We start from the raw sequence: 19,329 nt of genomic DNA, 5'->3' as shown, positions 1-19,329 counted from the left end.
GGAAAGGGGTACTGAGGGAATGATCAGCCATGATCTTATTGAATGGTGGTGCAGGCTTGAAGGGCCAAATGGCCTACTCCTGCACCTATTTTCTATGATTAACCGAGTCTCACTACAAGACCAGTACCCCGCTGCCCAACGCGGATGACCTGTTCGCACTGTTAGCCGGGGGGGGGGGGAAGTCATTCACCAAGTTGAACCTAACCTCCGCCCACATGACACAGGAGCTGGCTGAGTCGAAAAGACTGACGTACATCAACACACACAAAGGGCTGTTTATATATCACAGGTGCCCTTTCGGGATTCACTCGACTGCAGCTATTTTCCAGAGAAACATGAAGAGTTTACTGAAAGCTGTTCCGCGCACCGTTGTGTTTCCAGACAACATCCTGATCACCGGTCGTGACACCATCTGTTGTGTATCTGTAAAGCATGCACTCCCATGTTCCGCCACCAGGGAGCTCATCCCCTGAAGTCGCAAGGGATCCCAGCATCCCTTGGGAGCACTGTATGCAAGCCGGCCCCCCCTAAGGCCTGTTCCTCACTCTGGAGTCTCTTATTAAAGACTGAGGTCACTGTTACTTTAACCTCCCTGTGTGCAGCCTCATCTGTGTTAGGAATACAATACCATTGAACACCTACACAACTGGAAGAAGTTCTAAGTCACCTAGACAGAGTGGAACTCAGGCTGAAATGCTCCAAGTGTGTTTTCCTGATGCCAGAAGTCGAATTTTTGGGGAGAAAGATTGCAGCAGACGGCATCAGGCCCACGGACTCAAAGACAGAGACCATCAAGAATGCACCCAGACCACAGAATGTGACGGAGCTGCGTTCGTTCCTCGGACTTCTCAACTATTTCGGTAACTTTCTACCTGGATTGAGCATGTTGTTAGAGCCTTTGCACATGTTGCTACGTAAGGGTGACGACTGGGTTTGGGGCAAATCTCAAGACACAGCCTTTGAGAAGGCCAGGAACCTGCTACGGTCAAATAAGTTACTTGTCTACCAAGACCCATGTAAGTGTTTAGTGCTAGCTTGTGACGCCTCATCGTACGGGGTCGGCTGTGTGTTACAGCAAGCCAATGTATTGGGCAACCTCCAACCGGTTGAATACGCATCTAGAAATCTGTCTAAGACTGAGAGAGCCTATAGTATGGTCGAGAAAGAGGAGTTAGCATAACTATATGGGGTTAAGAAAATGCACCAATACCTATTTGGGCCGGTTTGAGCTTGAAACTGACCACAAGCCGCTTACTTCGATGTTTTCAGAAAGCAAAGGTATAAATACCAATGCTTCGTCCCATATCCAAAGATGGGCACTAACATTATCCACTTATGACTATGTTATCCGCCACAGACCAGGTACTGAAAACTATGCCGATGCTCTCAGCCGGCTACCATTACCGACCACTGGGGTTGAAATGGCGCAGCCTGCAGACTTGCTACTGGTCATGGATGCTTTTGAGAGCGAGGGGTCACCCGTCACAGCTCGCCAGATCAGGACCCGGACCAGCCAGGATCCTGTGCTATCAGTAGTAAAGAGTTGGGTTCTATATGGGAACTGGTCGGCAGTTCCCAGGGAAATGCAAAATGAAATTAAGCTGTTTCGCTGACGCAAAGGTGAAATATCCATCCAGTTGGATTGTCTCTTATGGGGTATCGCGTGTTTTTGCCAAAAAAAGGCACGGAAACGTTTATACGCAACCTACACAGTACCCACCCAGGCAGTGTCACGATGAAGGCAATTGCCAGGACTTGGAGTCATGCGTGCATCAGTGCAACACTTGTTCGCAACTGAGCAATGCACCAAGGGAAGCTCCACTGAGTCTGTGGTCATGGCCCTCCAAATCGTGGTCCAGGATCCACGTAGATTTTGCCAGCCCCTTTCTAGGAAAGTTGTTTTTAGTAGTAGTGGATGCTTACTCCAAATGGATTGAATGCGTAATCATGTCATCCAGCACGTCTATAGCCACCATTGAAAGCCTCTAGGACATGTTCGCCACCCATGGCTTGCTCGACGTCCTAGTCAGCGACAATGGACCATGTTTCACCAGCTCGGAATTCAACGAGTTTATGACCCGCAATGGCATCAAGCATGTCAGGTCTGCTCCGTTTAAGCTCGGGTCTAACGGTTAAGCAGAGCGGGCATTTCAAACAATCAAGCAGAGCATGAAACACGTGATGGATGGCTCCCTACAGACCTGCTTGTCTCGCATTCTGCTCAGTTACTGGACGCGACCCCACTCGCTGACCGGGGTTCCCCCGGCAGAATTGTTAATGAAGAGAGCCCTCAAAACCAGGCTCTCCCTAGTCCACCCGGATCTTAATGATCACGTGGAAGCCCGGCGACACCGGCAGAACATGTACCACGATCACGTGGCTGTTTCACGTGACATTGATGTTAACGACCCTGTGTTTGTCCTGAATTACGGTCATGGTCCCAAGTGGGTTGCTGGCACTGTTTTGGTCAAGGAAGGGAATAGGGTGTTTATAATCAAATTGTTAAATGGCCAAACGTGCAGAAAACATTTAGATCAGACCAAATTGCGATTTACTGACAACCAGGAACGACTTGAAGAGGACATCACCATCGACGATCCACCAACACACACCCAACCAGCAATCGACCTCGCTGTCAATCATGAGGATGTGCCCACCATTCCTGACAGTCCGGTCAGACCAGCCGCGGTGCAATGCAGCAATGGTCCAACCAACTCACACACACCATGGTTTGAACTTAGACGATCAACGAGGGAGCGAAGGGCTCCAGATGGCCTCAACTTGTAAATAACTTGTACCAAAGACTTTGGGGGAGGGGGGGGGGGGAGTGATGTTATGTATGTAACTATGTAATAATTGCCACCAGAGGGCGCGACTGTTGGGAGTCCTGATGGTCACCTGCACACACATGCAGGGCCAGTATAAAAGGTTGGCTGCCATGTTGTTTAGACACTCTGGAGTTATAATAAAGACTACGGTCACACTAAGTTTAGCTCACAGTACTCAGTCTTGTGCAGTTCTTGTATACCTAACAGTCTGAGCCTTGAACTCACAACCTTCTAACTCTGTGCTACCAACTGAACCAAGCAGACACTAATGTACAAGTTAAATAATAATATTGACTACTAAACAGATGGTATCCATTATTTAGCAAAGCGCAACTGTAATGTTTCCATAACTTTTAGGCTTCTTTTAGTTTCTCAAGTACATATGTTTAAAGATACACAGACACAATTTGTTAAACACTTGATCACAAGCTGGGAGTCCTGTGTTAAATGCACAGATTCCTGCACATTACAACTGCAGCAAAGTAATGAAAACATAGGCCACCAAATTAGTAAACACAAATTGTTATTTCAGGAAAAGCAACCGATCTTGCATCAAAAATATTGGAACCACACAGCAGGGCACTCACCATCCAATCGCAAGAGAAGGAGGGGTTAACACTGAGTGGGTGGCCTGCACCAGAAGTGACACCCAACCAAAACAAATTGGTTACACAGCTTTTCTCTTTTAGCTAACTGCATGCTGTTTTTAATTTCAGAATACCAGCATTCATTGTGTTTATTTCTGTCAACAATTTATAACATAAGTTGTACCGTACCAGGTCCCGGCCAAAGGCTTGAGAGAGAATCATCTCCTGTTCTAGTTTCTTTTTGATGTATTCTGCAGATAGAACCATTCCCTGCAAAGGGACAGAATGCAGGTAAAGATAAATTGTAACATCTAGTTACAGAAGTAACAGCATGCTTGATATTTTGTTTAATTTGTAACACTAGAAGTGGGTAAAGCATAATAAAAAGTGAATGAGGAGTTGAAACTATCTCTAACTTAAACTTTTCAATTTTACCATCATCAGCTTTCCAGTAATGTACTGCTGAACACTGGCTCACGATGCTCGAGGACAGTGGGTGAGAATCAGCAATTCTAGTGCCTGGTCAGTAAAGGGAATGCTTCACAACATCCACCAGCTCTGACTCAGTGAAAAGAAAAGCCTGTTGGGCAGATTGTACTGCCTGTCAGCTGAACAGAGAATCGCACGGAAGGTGACTCTTAAAACAGCATGGGTTTTTTTTTTGAAGGAGGAAGAAAGGAAAGATGGCACTGCAGAAATAAAGTTCCATTGCACAGAAATAATCCATGCTGGATAATCAAATTTGACAAAACATATTTATAATAAGACAGGTCTGTGATGAGCCTCATATACTTTGCCACTAACGAATGTCCCACAAGATACAGTATGTGTACGTAACTAAGATAAAATATGTACGTTTGTTATTTGTGTAGGGGTACTGCAATCGGCTTTGCTCATGTGAGATACTGTACCTGAGAAGAGCTGAACAATGATGCATCATCCTTTTACACTCACTTTCTTGCTGATCAACTGTAAGGCACATTTACGTCTCTTTACAGTCATTTTCAGCAAATTAACAATGGAGGTACACACTATGGCCCCAAGTTTCCACATGATTTGCCATGATTTTTAGGAGCAACTGGTGTAGAACGGAGTATCTTAGAAATCGGAATTCTCGTCATTTAGTTTGCTCCAGTTTTAGTCAGTTAGAACAGTTTCACTTTGGAACAGAATTTCTTTTTCAAAAGGGGGCGTGTCCGGCCACTTCCGCCTGTTTTCAAAGTTTCGGCAGTGAAAACTTACTCCAAACTAACTTAGAATGGAGTAAGTGAAGATTTTTGTACGCTTGAAAAAACCTTGTCTACACTTTAGAAAATCAGGCGTAGGTTACAAATCAGGCCTAGGGAATGGTGGGGTGGGGGGGTGTTTAAAGGGAAGTTTACAAACATTAAACACTTCAGTTTTACAAATGAAGAGCCATCATCAATAATAAATGATAAATACATCAATAAATCAACCAATAAATCAATCAAAAAAAATTAATAAGAAATAATTTTTTTTTAAAAATCAATAAATAAAACATTTTCTACTCACCGACTGCAGCACCGGGAGCCCTCCAACAGCATGCTGGGATGCCCCCCTCAGTGTGTCTCTGTCAGTGTCTCTATCTCTCTCTGTCTGTCTGTGTGTCTCTCATTCTGTGTCTGTCAGTGTCTGTGTTTCTGACAGCGAGGGGAGGGGGAGGAGGGGGGTAGAGGGAGAGAGGGGGGAAGCAGACGGAAGGGAGAGAAGGGGGAGGAATGGGGAGGGGGGGAGGAGGGGGGAGAAGGGGGAGGGATGGGGGAGAAGGGGGTGGAGGGAGGGAGAAGGGGGAGGGGGGGAGAAAGGAGATGTGGGGGGGAAAGGAGATGGGGGGGAAAGGAGATGGGGGAAAGGAGATGGGGGGGAAAGGAGATGGGGGGGAAGGAGATGGGGGGGGAAGGAGATGGGGGGGAAGGAGATGGGGGGAAAGGAGATGGGGGGAAAGGAGAGTTGGGGGGGGGGAAGGAGATTGGGGGGGGGAAGGAGATTGGGGGGGGAAGGAAGGAGATTGGGGGGGGAAGGAAGGAGATTGGGGGGGAAGGAAGGAGATTGGGGGGGGAAGGAGATTAGGGGGGAAGGAGATTGGGGGGGGAAAGGAGATTGAGGGGGGGAGGAGATTGGCGGGGGGGGAAAGGAGATTGTGGGGGGAAGGGAGATTGGGGGGGGGAAGGAGATTGGGGGGGGAAGGAGATTGGGGGGGGGAAGGAGATTGGGGGGGGAGGAGATTGGGGGGGGAGGAGATTGGGGGGGGGGAGAAAGGAGATTTGGGGGGGGGGGGAGGCTGAACGGGCCGGGCCCGAGACTTCGGGCAGGGCCCGTCCCCAGCACCAGATTTACAAGTAGGTGGTGTTGGGTCGGGTCGGGGGGGTGGTGGGAGGTTCGGTTCGGGTCGGGGGGAGGGAGGGAGGGAGAGGGAGGTCAGGTCGGGGGGAGGGAGGTCAGACCAGTCCGGGGGCTGGGGGGGGGGGGGGGGGGGGAGCGGGAGTCGGGTCCGGAGGCGGAGGCAAGGGGGGGGGAGTGGGTGTCGGGTCCGGTCCGGGGGCGGGGGTGGGGGGGGATGCAGGTGTCGGGTCCGGTCCGGAGGCGGGAAGCGGGAGTCGAGTCGGGTCGGGTCGGGAGGAAGCAAGAGCTGGTCGTGGGTGGAGCCTTATTCACGCAGCCCCAGTGAGGCCATTCGGCCAGGGCTAGGGGCTGCGTGCTTCGGGCCCCTCCCACACAGTTTCGGGCGCCTGGAGCTACTGCACTTGCGTGCCCGCTGTAGCGCGCATGTGCAGAGGTCCCGGCACTGTTTTCAGCGCAGGGACCTGGCTCCGCCCCCTACAGCTCCTGCTGCGCTGCGCCGAGGGCCAGAGGACCTGCAGGGAGGTGGAGAATCTGGAGGATTTATTTAGGCGCACTGTGGCGCGAAAAACGGGCGTCCAGGTCGGGACTGCGCCGTTCTAGGCGCGGCTCGAAACGTGGGCCCATTAGATGCAATCTATATTTAATAAGCTTAAGAAAAAATATCAAAGTTGAAAGTATACATAATGAGCGGCAAGTAGACTTGTCCCAAGTGGCAGTGAATCTTACTCAGTTGTGAGAATTTAAAAAAAATTAAATCAGAAGCTTCTTCTTTTAAGCTTTTTTTTTTAAAAAAGAGCTTTATTCCTTTTTCTCTGGAGTCGATGACAGAACTGTACCCAGTTATTTACTGACATCTACTGGAAATACAGGTATACACAACCATTCCACTGCAGGTACACAAGAGTACCCTGAAGCCTGCCCTCAGCACACTAAACTACCCTTATATTGAAGCATTTTTATATTTGCATTTTTGGTTTGTTTGTATATTTCCGGAGAGTGACCTCTATTTCTTACACTACACATTGGCGCTAGAGTCTTATCGGGATGTGTAATGAGATCCAGAGGGCAAATGCATAGGATTAGCATTCGACATTTATTTAGCTTTAACCCAACACCAAAATTGTAGACCCATTTTTCTTTTTACCAGCAATGCGCTCTTCCACAATTCACTGCTTTCCTGATTATTTCAACCTCTTTAATAGCACCTTTAAACTAGAGGAGACCAGTTATTTTCAAATACATGTCACACTCTCCACTGACTGCGTTCCTTACAAAGTGGTTACTTGTGTTTCGGTGCATGTGTACATTTCATTGGTCTTCAATACCATCAGTTCTCACTATGTAAAGTTATTTGCAGCAAGGAAAATGAAAAATTTAAAAGATTACGGGGACTAAGTAGATAGCTCTTTCAGAGGTACAATGCGATGAATAGTCTACTGCAAGACTATAAAGTTCTATGATGCTATAAGGAGTGCAGAAAGCAGCCTGAGAGCCACATGTTTGCAATTGGCTGCACTCGTATCTTCGAGGTTAAAATAATCCAAGATAGCAGTGAATTGTGGCAAGGTACTCCTTTGGGAAACAATCATCTGTCCCATTGTAATGAAACCTGTGACAAACCCAGAGACACACAGCACTAATTGTTGCCTGGTTTCTCAAGTCACAAACACTAAAGTCCCTATCACTGTACAACAGCTGTAATTCCTTTCTGGTAACCTATTTTAATTGATGATTGGAAATGTGTGTCTTTTTCGTGCATAATAACAGCAAAGTGAAATGAGAAAATAAAACATGAATAAAAAGGGAGATAGAAATACAAAGAAGATTAATAAAAACAAATTAAAATATATATTAATATGCAATACGAGTAAAATGGAGATATAAAAATACAGTGTAAGCAAGCTACGAGAAAACAGTATGAAAATGAAAGCCAGGTTTTGAAATAAACTTGATCGAAAGGAACATCTTCAAACAAAGGGTGATAAATGCTGGTTAAAGAGGAGATTAATGCAATAGTTAGGAAGGACATTAGCTTGGATGATGTGGAATCTATATGGGTAGAGCTGCAGAACACCAAAGGGCAAAAAACATTAGTGGGAGTTGTGTACAGACCTCCAAACAGTAGTAGTGATGTTGAGGAGGGTATCAAACAGGAAATTAGGGGTGCATGCAATAAAGGTGCAGCAGTTATAATGGGTGACTTTAATATGCACATAGATTGGGCGAGCCAAACTGGAAGCAATACGGTGGAGGAGGATTTCCTGGAGTGCATAAGGGATGGTTTTCTAGACCAATATGTCGAGGAACCAACTAGGGGGGAGGCCATCTTAGACTGGGTGTTGTGTAATGAGAGAGGATTAATTAGCAATCTCATTGTGCGAGGCCCCTTGGGGAAGAGTGACCATAATATGGTGGAATTCTGCATTAGGATGGAGAATGAAACAGTTAATTCAGAGACCATGGTCCAGAACTTAAAGAAGGGTAACTTTGAAGGTATGAGGCGTGAATTGGCTAGGGTAGATTGGCGAATGATACTTAAGGGGTTGACTGTGGATGGGCAATGGCAGATATTTAGAAACCGCATGGATGAACTACAACAATTGTACATTCCTGTCTGGCGTAAAAATAAAAAAGGGAAGGTGGCTCAACCGTGGCTATCAAGGGAAATCAGGGATAGTATTAAAGCCAAGGAGGTGGCATACAAATTGGTAAGAAATAGCAATGAACCCGGGGACTGGGAGAAATTTAGAACTCAGCAGAGGAGGACAAAGGGTTTGATTAGGGCAGGGAAAATGGAGTACGAGAAGAAGCTTGCAGGGAACATTAAGGCGGATTGCAAAAGTTTCTATAGGTATGTAAAGAGAAAAAGGTTAGTAAAGACAAACGTAGGTCCCCTGCAGTCAGAATCAGGGGAAGTCATAACTGGGAACAAAGAAATGGCAGACCAATTGAACAAGTACTTTGGTTCGGTATTCACTAAGGAGGACACCAACAACCTTCCGGATATAAAAGGGGTCAGAGGGTCTAGTAAGGAGGAGGAACTGAGGGAAATCAGAAGGCTTTCGACAAGGTCGCACACAAGAGATTAATGTGCAAAGTTAAAGCACATGGGATTGGGGGTAGTGTGCTGACGTGGATTGGGAACTGGTTGTCAGACAGGAAGCAAAGAGTAGGAGTAAATGGGTATTTTTCAGAATGGCAGGCAGTGACTAGTGGGGTACCGCAAGGTTCTGTGCTGGGGCCCCAGCTGTTTACATTGTACATTAATGATTTAGACGAGGGGATTAAATGTAGGATGACACTAAGTTGGGTGGCAGTGTGAGCTGCGAGGAGGATGCTATGAGGCTGCAGAGTGACTTGGATAGGTTAGGTGAATGGGCAAATGCATGGCAGATGAAGTATAATGTGGATAAATGTGAGGTTATCCACTTTGGTGGTAAAAACAGAGAGACAGACTATTATCTGAATGGTGACAGATTAGGAAAAGGGGAGGTGCAACGAGACCTGGGTGTCATGGTACATCAGTCATTGAAGGTTGGCATGCAGGTACAGCAGGCGGTTAAGAAAGCAAATGGCATGTTGGCCTTCATAGCGAGGGGATTCGAGTACAGGGGCAGGGAGGTGTTGCTACAGTTGTACAGGGCCCTTGGTGAGGCCACACCTGGAGTATTGTGTACAGTTTTGGTCTCCTAACTTGAGGAAGGACATTCTTGCTATTGAGGGAGTGCAGCGAAGATTCACCAGACTGATTCCCGGGATGGTGGGACTGACCTATCAAGAAAGACTGGATCAACTGGGCTTGTATTCACTGGAGTTCAGAAGAATGAGAGGGGACCTCATTGAAACGTTTAAAATTCTGACGGGTTTAGACAGGTTAGATGCAGGAAGAATGTTCCCAATGTTGGGGAAGTCCAGAACCAGGGGTCACAGTCTAAGGATAAGGGGTAAGCCATTTAGGACCGAGATGAGGAGAAACTTCTTCACCCAGAGAGTGGTGAACCTGTGGAATTCTCTACCACAGAAAGTAGTTGAGGCCAATTCACTAAATATATTCAAAAGGGAGTTAGATGAAGTCCTTACCACTCGGGGGATCAAGGGGTATGGCAAGAAAGCAGGAAGGGGGTACTGAAGTTGCATGTTCAGCCATGAACTCATTGAATGGCGGTGCAGGCTAGACGGGCTGAATGGCCTACTCCTGCACCTATTTTCTATGTTTCTATGTTTCTAAATGTCTGGAATATTAGGCCCAAGTTTCCACAAGAAAAAAAACGGGCGCCCCTCCGAGCTGGGCACCCGTTTTTCGCGCCTAAAATGGCGCCTAAAAAAATCCTCGGTAGTCTCCACCGACTTACAGGTCCTGTGGCACTAGGCGCAGCCGGCACGAGCTGTGGGGGGGGCGGAGCCAGGTCCCTGCGCTGAAAGCAGTGCCGGGACCTCTGCACATGCGCGCTACAGTCGGCACGCAAGTGCAGTAGCTCCAGGCGCCGAACTGTGGGAGGGGCCCGAAGCACGCAGCCCCTAGCCCTGGCTGAATGGCATCACTGGGGCTGCGTGAATGAGGCTCCTCCCACGGCCAGCTCTTGCTCCCCGCCCGACCAGACCCGACACTCGCTCTTCCCCCCCCCCGCCCCCGACCAGACCCGACTCGACACCCGAGACCCGCTCCCACCCCCCCGCCCGCCCCGACCCGACACCCGCTCTCTCCCCCCCCCCCCGCCCCGACCCGAGACCCGCTCCCCACCCCCCCGACACCCGCTCTCCCCCCCCGCCCCGACCCGAGACCCGCTCCCCACCCCCCCCGACACCCGCTCTCCCCCCCCGCCCCGACCCGAGACCCGCTCCCCCCCGCCCCGACAGAGACCCAAGACCCGCTCTCCCCCCCGCCCCGAATCCCGCTCCCCGACCCGAGGCCCGCTTCCCCACCCCGACCCGACACCCGCTCCCCCCCCCCGACCCGACACCCGCCCCCCCCCCGACCCGACACCCGCTCCCCCCCCCCGACCCGACACCCGCTCCCCCCCCCCGACCCGACACCCGCTCCCCCCCCCGACCCAACACCCGCTCCCCCCCACCCGACCCGACACCCGCTCCCCCGACCCCCCCCTCTCTGCCCTCCCTCCCCTCCCTCTCTCCCTTTAATAGATTAAAGTGTGGGACGGCAGACATTTAAGGAGATATTTCATAACTCTCAACAAAAATATATCTCAATGAGAAGGAATGGCTGTAGGAGAAGGGATAACCATCCGTGACTAACTAAGGAAATAAGTGATGGTATCAAATTGAAAACAAGGGCATACAATCTGGCCAAGACTTGTGGTCGGCCAGAGGATTGGGAAACTTTTAAAAGCCAGCAAAGAACGCCTAAAAAAATAATAGAGAGCGGGAAGATAGATTATGAAAGTAAACTAGCACGAAATATAGGGCCCAAGTTTCGAGCTGCGCCTAGAACGGTGCAGTCCCGACCTGGACGCCCGTTTGTCGCGCCACAAAGTGCGCCTAAAAAAAACTTCCAGATTCTCCAGCTCCCTGCAGGTCGTTTGCAGCTCGGCGCAGCGCAGCACGAGCTGCAGGGGGCGGAGCCAGGTCCCTGCGCTGAAAACAGTGCCGGGACCTCTGCACATGCGCGCTACAGTGAGTGCGCATGTGCAGTAGCTCCAGGCGCCCGAAACTGTGTGGGAGGGGCCCGAAGCACGCAGCCCCTAGCCCTGGCCGAATGGCCTCACTGGGGCTGCGTGAATAAGGCTCCTCCCACGCCCAGCTCCTGCTTCCTCCCGACCCGACTCGACTCCCGCTTCCCCCCCCCGCCCCCGACACCCTCCCCCCCGCACCAGACCCGACCTCAACACCGACCCGACTCCCGACCCCACCCCCTACTGGACCCGACACAACTCCCGCTTCCCCCCCGCCCCCCTGGATTGGACCCGACCTCCCTTCCCCCGACCCGAACCAAACCGACCTCCCTCCCACCACCCCACCGACCCGCGCTCCCCCCAACCCGACCCAAAGCCACCTACCTGCAAATCTGGTGCTGGTGACGGGCCCTGCCCGAAGTCTCGGGCCCAGCCGGGCCCGTTCAGCCTCCCTCCCCCTTCTCCTTTCCCCCCCCCAATCTCTTTCCTCCCCCCCCATCTCCTTTCCCCCCCCTCAATCTCCTTTCCCCCCCCTTTTTCTTTCCTTTTCCTCCTCCCCCCCCCTTCCCCCTTCTCCTCCTCCCCCTTCCCCCTTCTCCTCCTCCCCGTTCCCCTTCTCCTCCTCCCCCCCTCCCCCTCTTCTCCCCCCCTCTCTCCCTTTACCCCCCTCCCCTCGCTGTCAGAAACACAGACACTGACAGACAGAGAATGAGAGACACACACAGACAGACAGACAGAGAGATAGAGACACTGACAGAGACACACTGGGGGGGGGGGGGGGGGGGGCATCCCAGCATGCTGTTGGAGGGCTCCCGGTGCTGCAGTTGGTAAGTAGAAAATGTTTTATTTATTGATTTAAAAAATATATATATTTCTTATTAATTTTTTTTGATTGATTTATTGGTTGATTTATTGATGTTTTTATCATTTATTATTGATGATGGCTCTTTATTTGTAAAACTGAAGTGTTTAATGTTTGTAAACTTCCCTTTAACACCACCCACTCCTCCATTCCCCAGGCCTGATTTGTAACCTATGCCTGATTTTCTAAAGTGTAGACAAGGTTTTTTCGAGCATACAAAAATCTTCACTTACTCCATTCTAAGTTAGTTTGGAGTAAGTTTTCACTGACGAAACTTTGAAAACAGGCTTAAGTGGCCGGACACGCCCCCTTTTGAAAAAAAAATCTGTTCCAAAGTGAAACTGTTCTAACTGACTAGAACTGGAGCAAACTAAATGGCGAGAATTCCGATTTCTAAGATACTCCGTTCTACACCAGTTGCTCCTAAAAATCAAGAGCAAATCATGGCGAAACTTGGGGCCATAACAGATAGTAAGATTTTCTACAGGTACATAAAAAGAAAAAGAATGGCAAAAGTAAAGGTTTGTCCCCTAGAGGATGAGACTGGGGAATTAATAATGGGGAACAGGGAAATGGCAGAGACTTTGAACAAATATTTTGTATCGGTCTTCACGATAAAAAACACTTAAAAACATCCCAATAGTGGATAATCAAGGGGCTATTGGGAGGGAGGAACTTAATACAATCACTATCACTAATAAAGTAGTACTCGGTAAAATAATGGGACTAAAGATGGACAATTCCCCTGCACCTGATGGCTTGCATCCTAGGGTCCTAAAAGAAGTGGCTGCAGAGATAATGGATGCAATGGTTGTAATCTACCAAAATTCCCTGGGTTCTAGGGAGGACCCAGCAGATTGGAAAAGCGCAAATGTAACGCCCCTATTTAAAAAGGGAGACAGACAGAAAGTAGGAAACTATAGATCGGTTAGCCTAACATCTGTCGTTGGGAAAATGCTGGAGTCCATTATTAAGGAAACAGTAGCAGGAGATTTGGAAAAGCGTAATTCAATCAAGCAGAGTCATCATAGCTTTATGAAAGGGAAATCATGTTTGACAAATTTGCTGGAGTTCTTTGAGGATGTAACGAGCAGGGTGGATAAGGGGGAACCAGTGGATTTGGTGTATTTGGATTTAAAGAAGGCATTCGATAAGGTGTCACTTAAAAGGTTATTGCACAAGATAAAAGTTCACAGGGTTGGGGGTAATATATTAGCATGGATAGAGGATTGGCTAACTAACAGAAAACAGAGAATCAGGATAAACGGGTCATTTTCCGATTGGTAAACAGTAACTAGTGGGATGCTCAAGGGATTGGTGCTGGGGCCTCAACTATTTCCAATCTATATTAATGACTTGGATGAAGGGACCAAGTGTAATGTGGCCAAGGTTGCTGATGATGCAAAGGTGGGTGGGAAAGCAAATTGTGAGGAGGACACAAAAATATGCAAAGGGATAAAGACAGGCTAAGTGAGTGACCATGAATTTGACAAATGGAGTACAATGTGGGAAAATGTGAGGTTATCTACTTTGGCAGAAATAATAGAAAATCAAATTATTATTTAAATGGAGAAAAATTGCAAAGTGCTGCAGTACAGAGGGACCTGGGCTCCTTGTGCATGAAACACAAAAAGTTAGCATGCAGGTACAGCAAGTAATCAGGAAGGCAAATGGAATGTTGGCCTTTATTGTAAGGGGGATCGAGTATAAAAGCAGGGAAGTCCTGTTACAACTGTACAGGGTATTGGTGAGGCCACACCAAGAGTATTGCGTACAGTTTTGGCCTCCGTGCATTGGAGGCTGTTCAGAAAAGGTTCACTTAATTGATTCTGGAGATGAGGGGGTTGACTTATGAAGATGGGTTGAGTAGGTTGGGCCTAAACTCGTTGGAGTTCTGAAGAATGAGGTGTGATCTTATCGAAACATATAAGATAATGAGGGGGCTCGACAAGGTGGATGCAGAGAGGATATTTCCACTCATAGGAGAAACTAAAACTAGGGGGCATAGTCTCAGAATAAGGGGCCGCCCATTTGAAACTGAGATGAGGAGGAATTTCTTCTCTCAGAGGGTTATAAATCTGTGGAATTCTCTGCCCCAGAGAGCTGTGGAGGCTGGGTCATTGAATATATTTAAGGTGGAGATCGACAGATTTTTGAGCAATAAGGGAATAAAGGGTTATGGGGAGCGGGTAGGAAAGTGGAGCTGAGTCCATGATCAGATCAGCCATGATTTTATTAAATGGCGGAGCAGGCTCAAGAGGCCAAATGGCCTACTCCTGCTCCTATTTCTTATGTTATGTTCTTATCAAGGAACATAAAACAAAATAGTAAAATATTTTACAGGCACATCAATAAAAAAAATTGGGGTGGGAATAGGGCTATTCAGGGATAGACAGGATAATGTCACAGGTAACGCGAGAGATGGCAGCAATATTAAATAATTATTTGGCTTCAGTATTTACCAGGGAGATAGAACAGGTGGACATGACATTGGATGATGAGATTAGTAATGAGATAAGTACATTTAAAATAAAAAGAAGGGATATGTTAAATAAACTAAGCAAACTCAAAGAGAATAAAACTCTTGGTCCGGATGGATTGCATCCACACATTTTAAAAGATTCTAGGGAAGAAATAGTAGAGGCATGACACATATTTAATAATTTGTTAGAAAAAGGTGTAGTGCCAGAGGACTGACAGATATCTAATGAAATACCTATATTTAAGAAGGGGGATAGAACATGTCCAGGGAATTATGAACCAGTCAGCTTAACATCGCTGGCAAGAAAAATAATGGAATTTCTACTAAAGGAGAAAATAGTACATTTAGAAACCAAAAATATAATAATGAATAGTCAGCATGGATTTCAAAAGGGAAAGTCTTGCTAGACTAACCTCATTTAACTTTTTGAAGAAGTAACAGAGAGAGTGGACAATGATAATACATTGGTTGACATATTTTATCTAGACTTTCAAAAGGTCTTCGATAAGGTACCCCATAACAGAATGATGAACAATGTCAGAAAATGCAGGGGACAAGTAGCAATGGATCGCTAACTGGTTTCAAGACAGAAAGCAGAGAGTAGGGGTAAAGGGTAGCTATTCACAGTGGCAGAAGGTGGGTAGTGGTGTTCCACAAGAATCAGTATTGGGACCGCTGTTGCTCACAATTTATATTAATGATTTAAACTTTGGAGTCAAAAACACAATTTCTAAATTTGCAGATGACACCAGATTGAGGGGATAGTCAATACTGAGGTGGACTGCAACAAATTACAGGAGGAAATGAATAAATTTGCAGAATGGGCATATAAATGGCAAATAAAGTTCAACACAGATAATTGTGAGGTATTACATTTTGGTAGGAAGGATAGGGAGGTCACTTATTACTTGCAGGGTGTGAGTCTAGGTGGGGTAGAGGAACAAAGGGATCTCGGAGTACAAATACACAAATTATTAAAAGTTGCGACACGGTTAACAAGGCCATAAAAAAAGCAAACTAAGCACTAGGGTTTTTTTTCCTAGAGGGCTATAATTGAAAAGTGGAGAAGTTATGCTAAACTGGTATTGAACCTTAAGAGTACTACGTACAGTTCTGGTCGCCATTTTATAAAAAGGATATAGAGATACTGGAGAGGGTGCAGAGAAGATTTACAAGGATGATACCAGAAATGTGAGGGTATACATATCAGGAAAGGATAAACAGGCTGAGTCTCTTTTTTCTCTTGAAAAAGGCTGAGGGACGACCCCCAATAGATAGTCTTTAAAATTATGAAAGATTTTGATAGAGTGGGTACAGAGAGAATGCTTCCACTTGTGGGGAAGAGCAAAACTAGAGGCCATCAATATAAGATAGTCACCAAGAAATCCCATAGGGAATTCAAATGAAACTTCTTTATCGAAAGAGTGGTGAGAATGTGGAACTCGCTACCACAGGGAGTGGTTGAAGCGAATAGTATAGATGCATTTAAGGGGAGGCTAGACAAGCATATGAGGGAGAAGGGAATAGAGGGTTACGTGGATAAATTTAGATGAGGAAAGACCAGAGGAGGCTCAAGTGGAGCATAAACGGCGGCAGTAACTGTTTGGGCCGAATGGCGTGTTTCTATGCCATATATCCTATGTAATGCTATGCAAAATAAAAGGCCAGGTATTAAAACTCAACAATGAACAGTTCTGAAGTACTTCCTATTCCATGCTATTCCAACTGAGGGATACAACAAAAATTGCAGTTACCTTGTGGCCAAGCCAAGTTCCGTGATGGCCCTCCACTGGTAATCGTTCAGCATCTCCGGTCAGATCAGTCAGGGCATCCTGTCAGTGGAATCAGAGATGAATATGAGTCAATCTTTGCTTACCAGTCACTGGTTTTCTTTTTCCAATTTTTTCTCTTCCTCTCCTTCCTTGGATATGATACCACTGATGCAGGTAGACCTCCATTTCTTTACCCACATAGACACTCTTTATTCGTCAGCCGGAACACTATACGTCAACAAGCCATTCAACCACAGAAATCATCAAAGCCAACCTTGATTCTGTCTTGACCTGGATAGAAGTGCTGTTGTGTACACTAAGGAGGCAAAATTCGGCAGCGCTCCATTTGAGCGTGAACTTTTATCTTTTTTTTCAAAAAATCAATGTCCAGCGAAATGGCTTGCAAAATTGTAGTAAATTGGGCGTTTTTGCTCCAGGAGTGAAGAGGAGTGGTAAATGAGGGGCTAATGGCCTCAGTGGGGTGCTATTGCCAGAGTTACCCAATTTCAGCTGACTTGCATTGAGCAATCAGCCTTCAATTCTTGCCTCTGGCTCATTCCAGCTCTTAAAGGGGAGGTCATTTCAAACTGTTGCAGCTCATTTTCAGCATTGCAGCACTTGAGCCAGACACCTCAGCAACTGAGACACCTTGGTGCAATGGCTGGTGCTAATGTTGCTTCAAGTGAGAGGGCCACGTGCTTTAATAATGTGGCATTGCGGAGACATTGGGGGGGGAAGTGGAAAGAAGGAGGGAGTCATTGTTCCCTCCATCTGGAAAGGCAGCCATCGCCACAGGTATTCAGGGCCATGTGGCGAGAAGTGGCCGAGGAGGTGTCAGCCAGCACTGTGGTAGTCAGAACCCTGACACAGTGCCGAAAGAAATTCAACAACCTCATGTCGCATGGTGAAGGTGAGTACAAGCTTTCACACCTCCTACATACCAGCCTCTGAACCTCTGTCTGCGCACACTGTGCCAACCACCACTTCCCCACCACTCAACCATTTGCAGCTACTCACATGCACATCCTCATGTCATGACTTGCTTACATTCAACCTATTCAACCACGGCAGGCATATCTTCCACATACATATCTGGACTCTTACTCTCACAAGTTCCTTTCTATTGCTGGCCAAGATAGAAACATAGAAACATAGAAAATAGGTGCAGGAGCAGGCCATTCAGCCCTTCTAGCCTGCACCGCCATTCAATGAGTTCATGGCTGAACATGAAACTTCAGTACCCCCTTCCTGCTTTCTCGCCATAACCCTTGATCCCCCGAGTAGTAAGGACTTCATCTAACTCCCTTTTGAATATATTTAGTGAATTGGCCTCAACTACTTTCTGTGGTAGAGAATTCCACAGGTTCACCACTCTCTGGGTGAAGAAGTTTCTCCTCATCTCGGTCCTAAATGGCTTACCCCTTATCCTCAGACTGTGACCCCTGGTTCTGGACTTCCCCAACATTGGGAACATTCTTTCTGCATCTAACCTGTCTAAACCCGTCAGAATTTTAAACGTTTCTATGAGGTCCCCTCTCATTCTTCTGAACTCCAGTGAATACAAGCCCAATTGATCCAATCTTTCTTGATAGGTCAGTCCCGCCATCCCGGGAATCAGTCTGGTGAACCTTCGCTGCACTCCCTCAATAGCAAGAATGTCCTTCCTCAAGTTAGGAGACCAAAACTGTACACAATACTCCAGGTGTGGCCTCACCAAGGCCCTGTACAACTGTAGCAACACCTCCCTGCCCCTGTATTCAAATCCCCTCGCTATGAAGGCCAACATGCCATTTGCTTTCTTAACCGCCTGCTGTACCTGCATGCCAACCTTCAATGACTGATGTACCATGACACCCAGGTCTCGTTGCACCTTCCCTTTTCCTAATCTGTCACCATTCAGATAATAGTCTGTCTCTCTGTTTTTACCACCAAAGTGGATAACCTCACATTTATCCACATTATACTTCATCTGCCATGCATTTGCCCACTCACCTAACCTATCCAAGTCACTCTGCAGCCTAATAGCATCCTCCTCGCAGCTCACACTGCCACCCAACTTAGTATCATCCGCAAATTTGGAGATACTGCATTTAATCCCCTCGTCTAAATCATTAATGTACAATGTAAACAGCTGGGGCCCCAGCACAGAACCTTGCGGCACTCCACTAGTCACTGCCTGCCATTCTGAAAAGTACCCGTTTACTCCTACTCTTTGCTTCCTGTCTGACAACCAGTTCTCAATCCACGTCAGCACACTACCCCCAATCCCATGTGCTTTAACTTTGCACATTAATCTCTTGTGTGGGACCTTGTCGAAAGCCTTCTGAAAGTCCAAATATACCACATCAACTGGTTCTCCTTTGTCCACTTTACTGGAAACATCCTCAAAAAATTCCAGAAGATTTGTCAAGCATGATTTCCCTTTCACAAATCCATGCTGACTTGGACCTATCATGTCACCATTTTCCAGATGCACTGCTATGACATCCTTAATAATTGATTCCATCATTTTACCCACTACTGAGGTCAGGCTGACCGGTCTATAATTCCCTGTTTTCTCTCTCCCTCCTTTTTTAAAAAGTGGGGTTACATTGGCTACCCTCCACTCCATAGGAACTGATCCAGAGTCAATGGAATGTTGGAAAATGACTGTCAATGCATCCGCTATTTCCAAGGCCACCTCCTTAAGTACTCTAGGATGCAGGCCATCAGGCCCTGGGGATTTATCTGCCTTCAATCCCATCAATTTCCCCAACACAATTTCCCGACTGATAAAGATTTCCCTCAGTTCCTCTTCCTTACTA

General features: G+C 47.2%; 1 protein-coding gene across 7 annotated transcripts in view; it reads right to left on the bottom strand.

Annotated features, from left to right (window-relative positions):
- dagla (diacylglycerol lipase, alpha) overlaps nucleotides 1-19,329 on the bottom strand; it is a 519,984-nt gene that overhangs the window by 91,525 nt on the left and 409,130 nt on the right. For all 7 annotated transcript variants that reach the window (XM_070899843.1, XM_070899842.1, XM_070899844.1 and 4 more), the window contains 2 exons: nucleotides 16,508-16,585; nucleotides 3,605-3,685 (listed from right to left, as the gene is read on the bottom strand). In XM_070899843.1, coding sequence (XP_070755944.1) covers nucleotides 3,605-3,685; nucleotides 16,508-16,585 — 159 coding nt within the window. The remainder of the gene's footprint in view (nucleotides 1-3,604; nucleotides 3,686-16,507; nucleotides 16,586-19,329) is intronic.

This window comes from Pristiophorus japonicus, chromosome 14, assembly GCF_044704955.1.
Source record: "Pristiophorus japonicus isolate sPriJap1 chromosome 14, sPriJap1.hap1, whole genome shotgun sequence".
NCBI lineage: Eukaryota > Metazoa > Chordata > Chondrichthyes > Pristiophoridae > Pristiophorus > Pristiophorus japonicus.
This window is presented reverse-complemented; position numbering and strand designations above follow the sequence as displayed.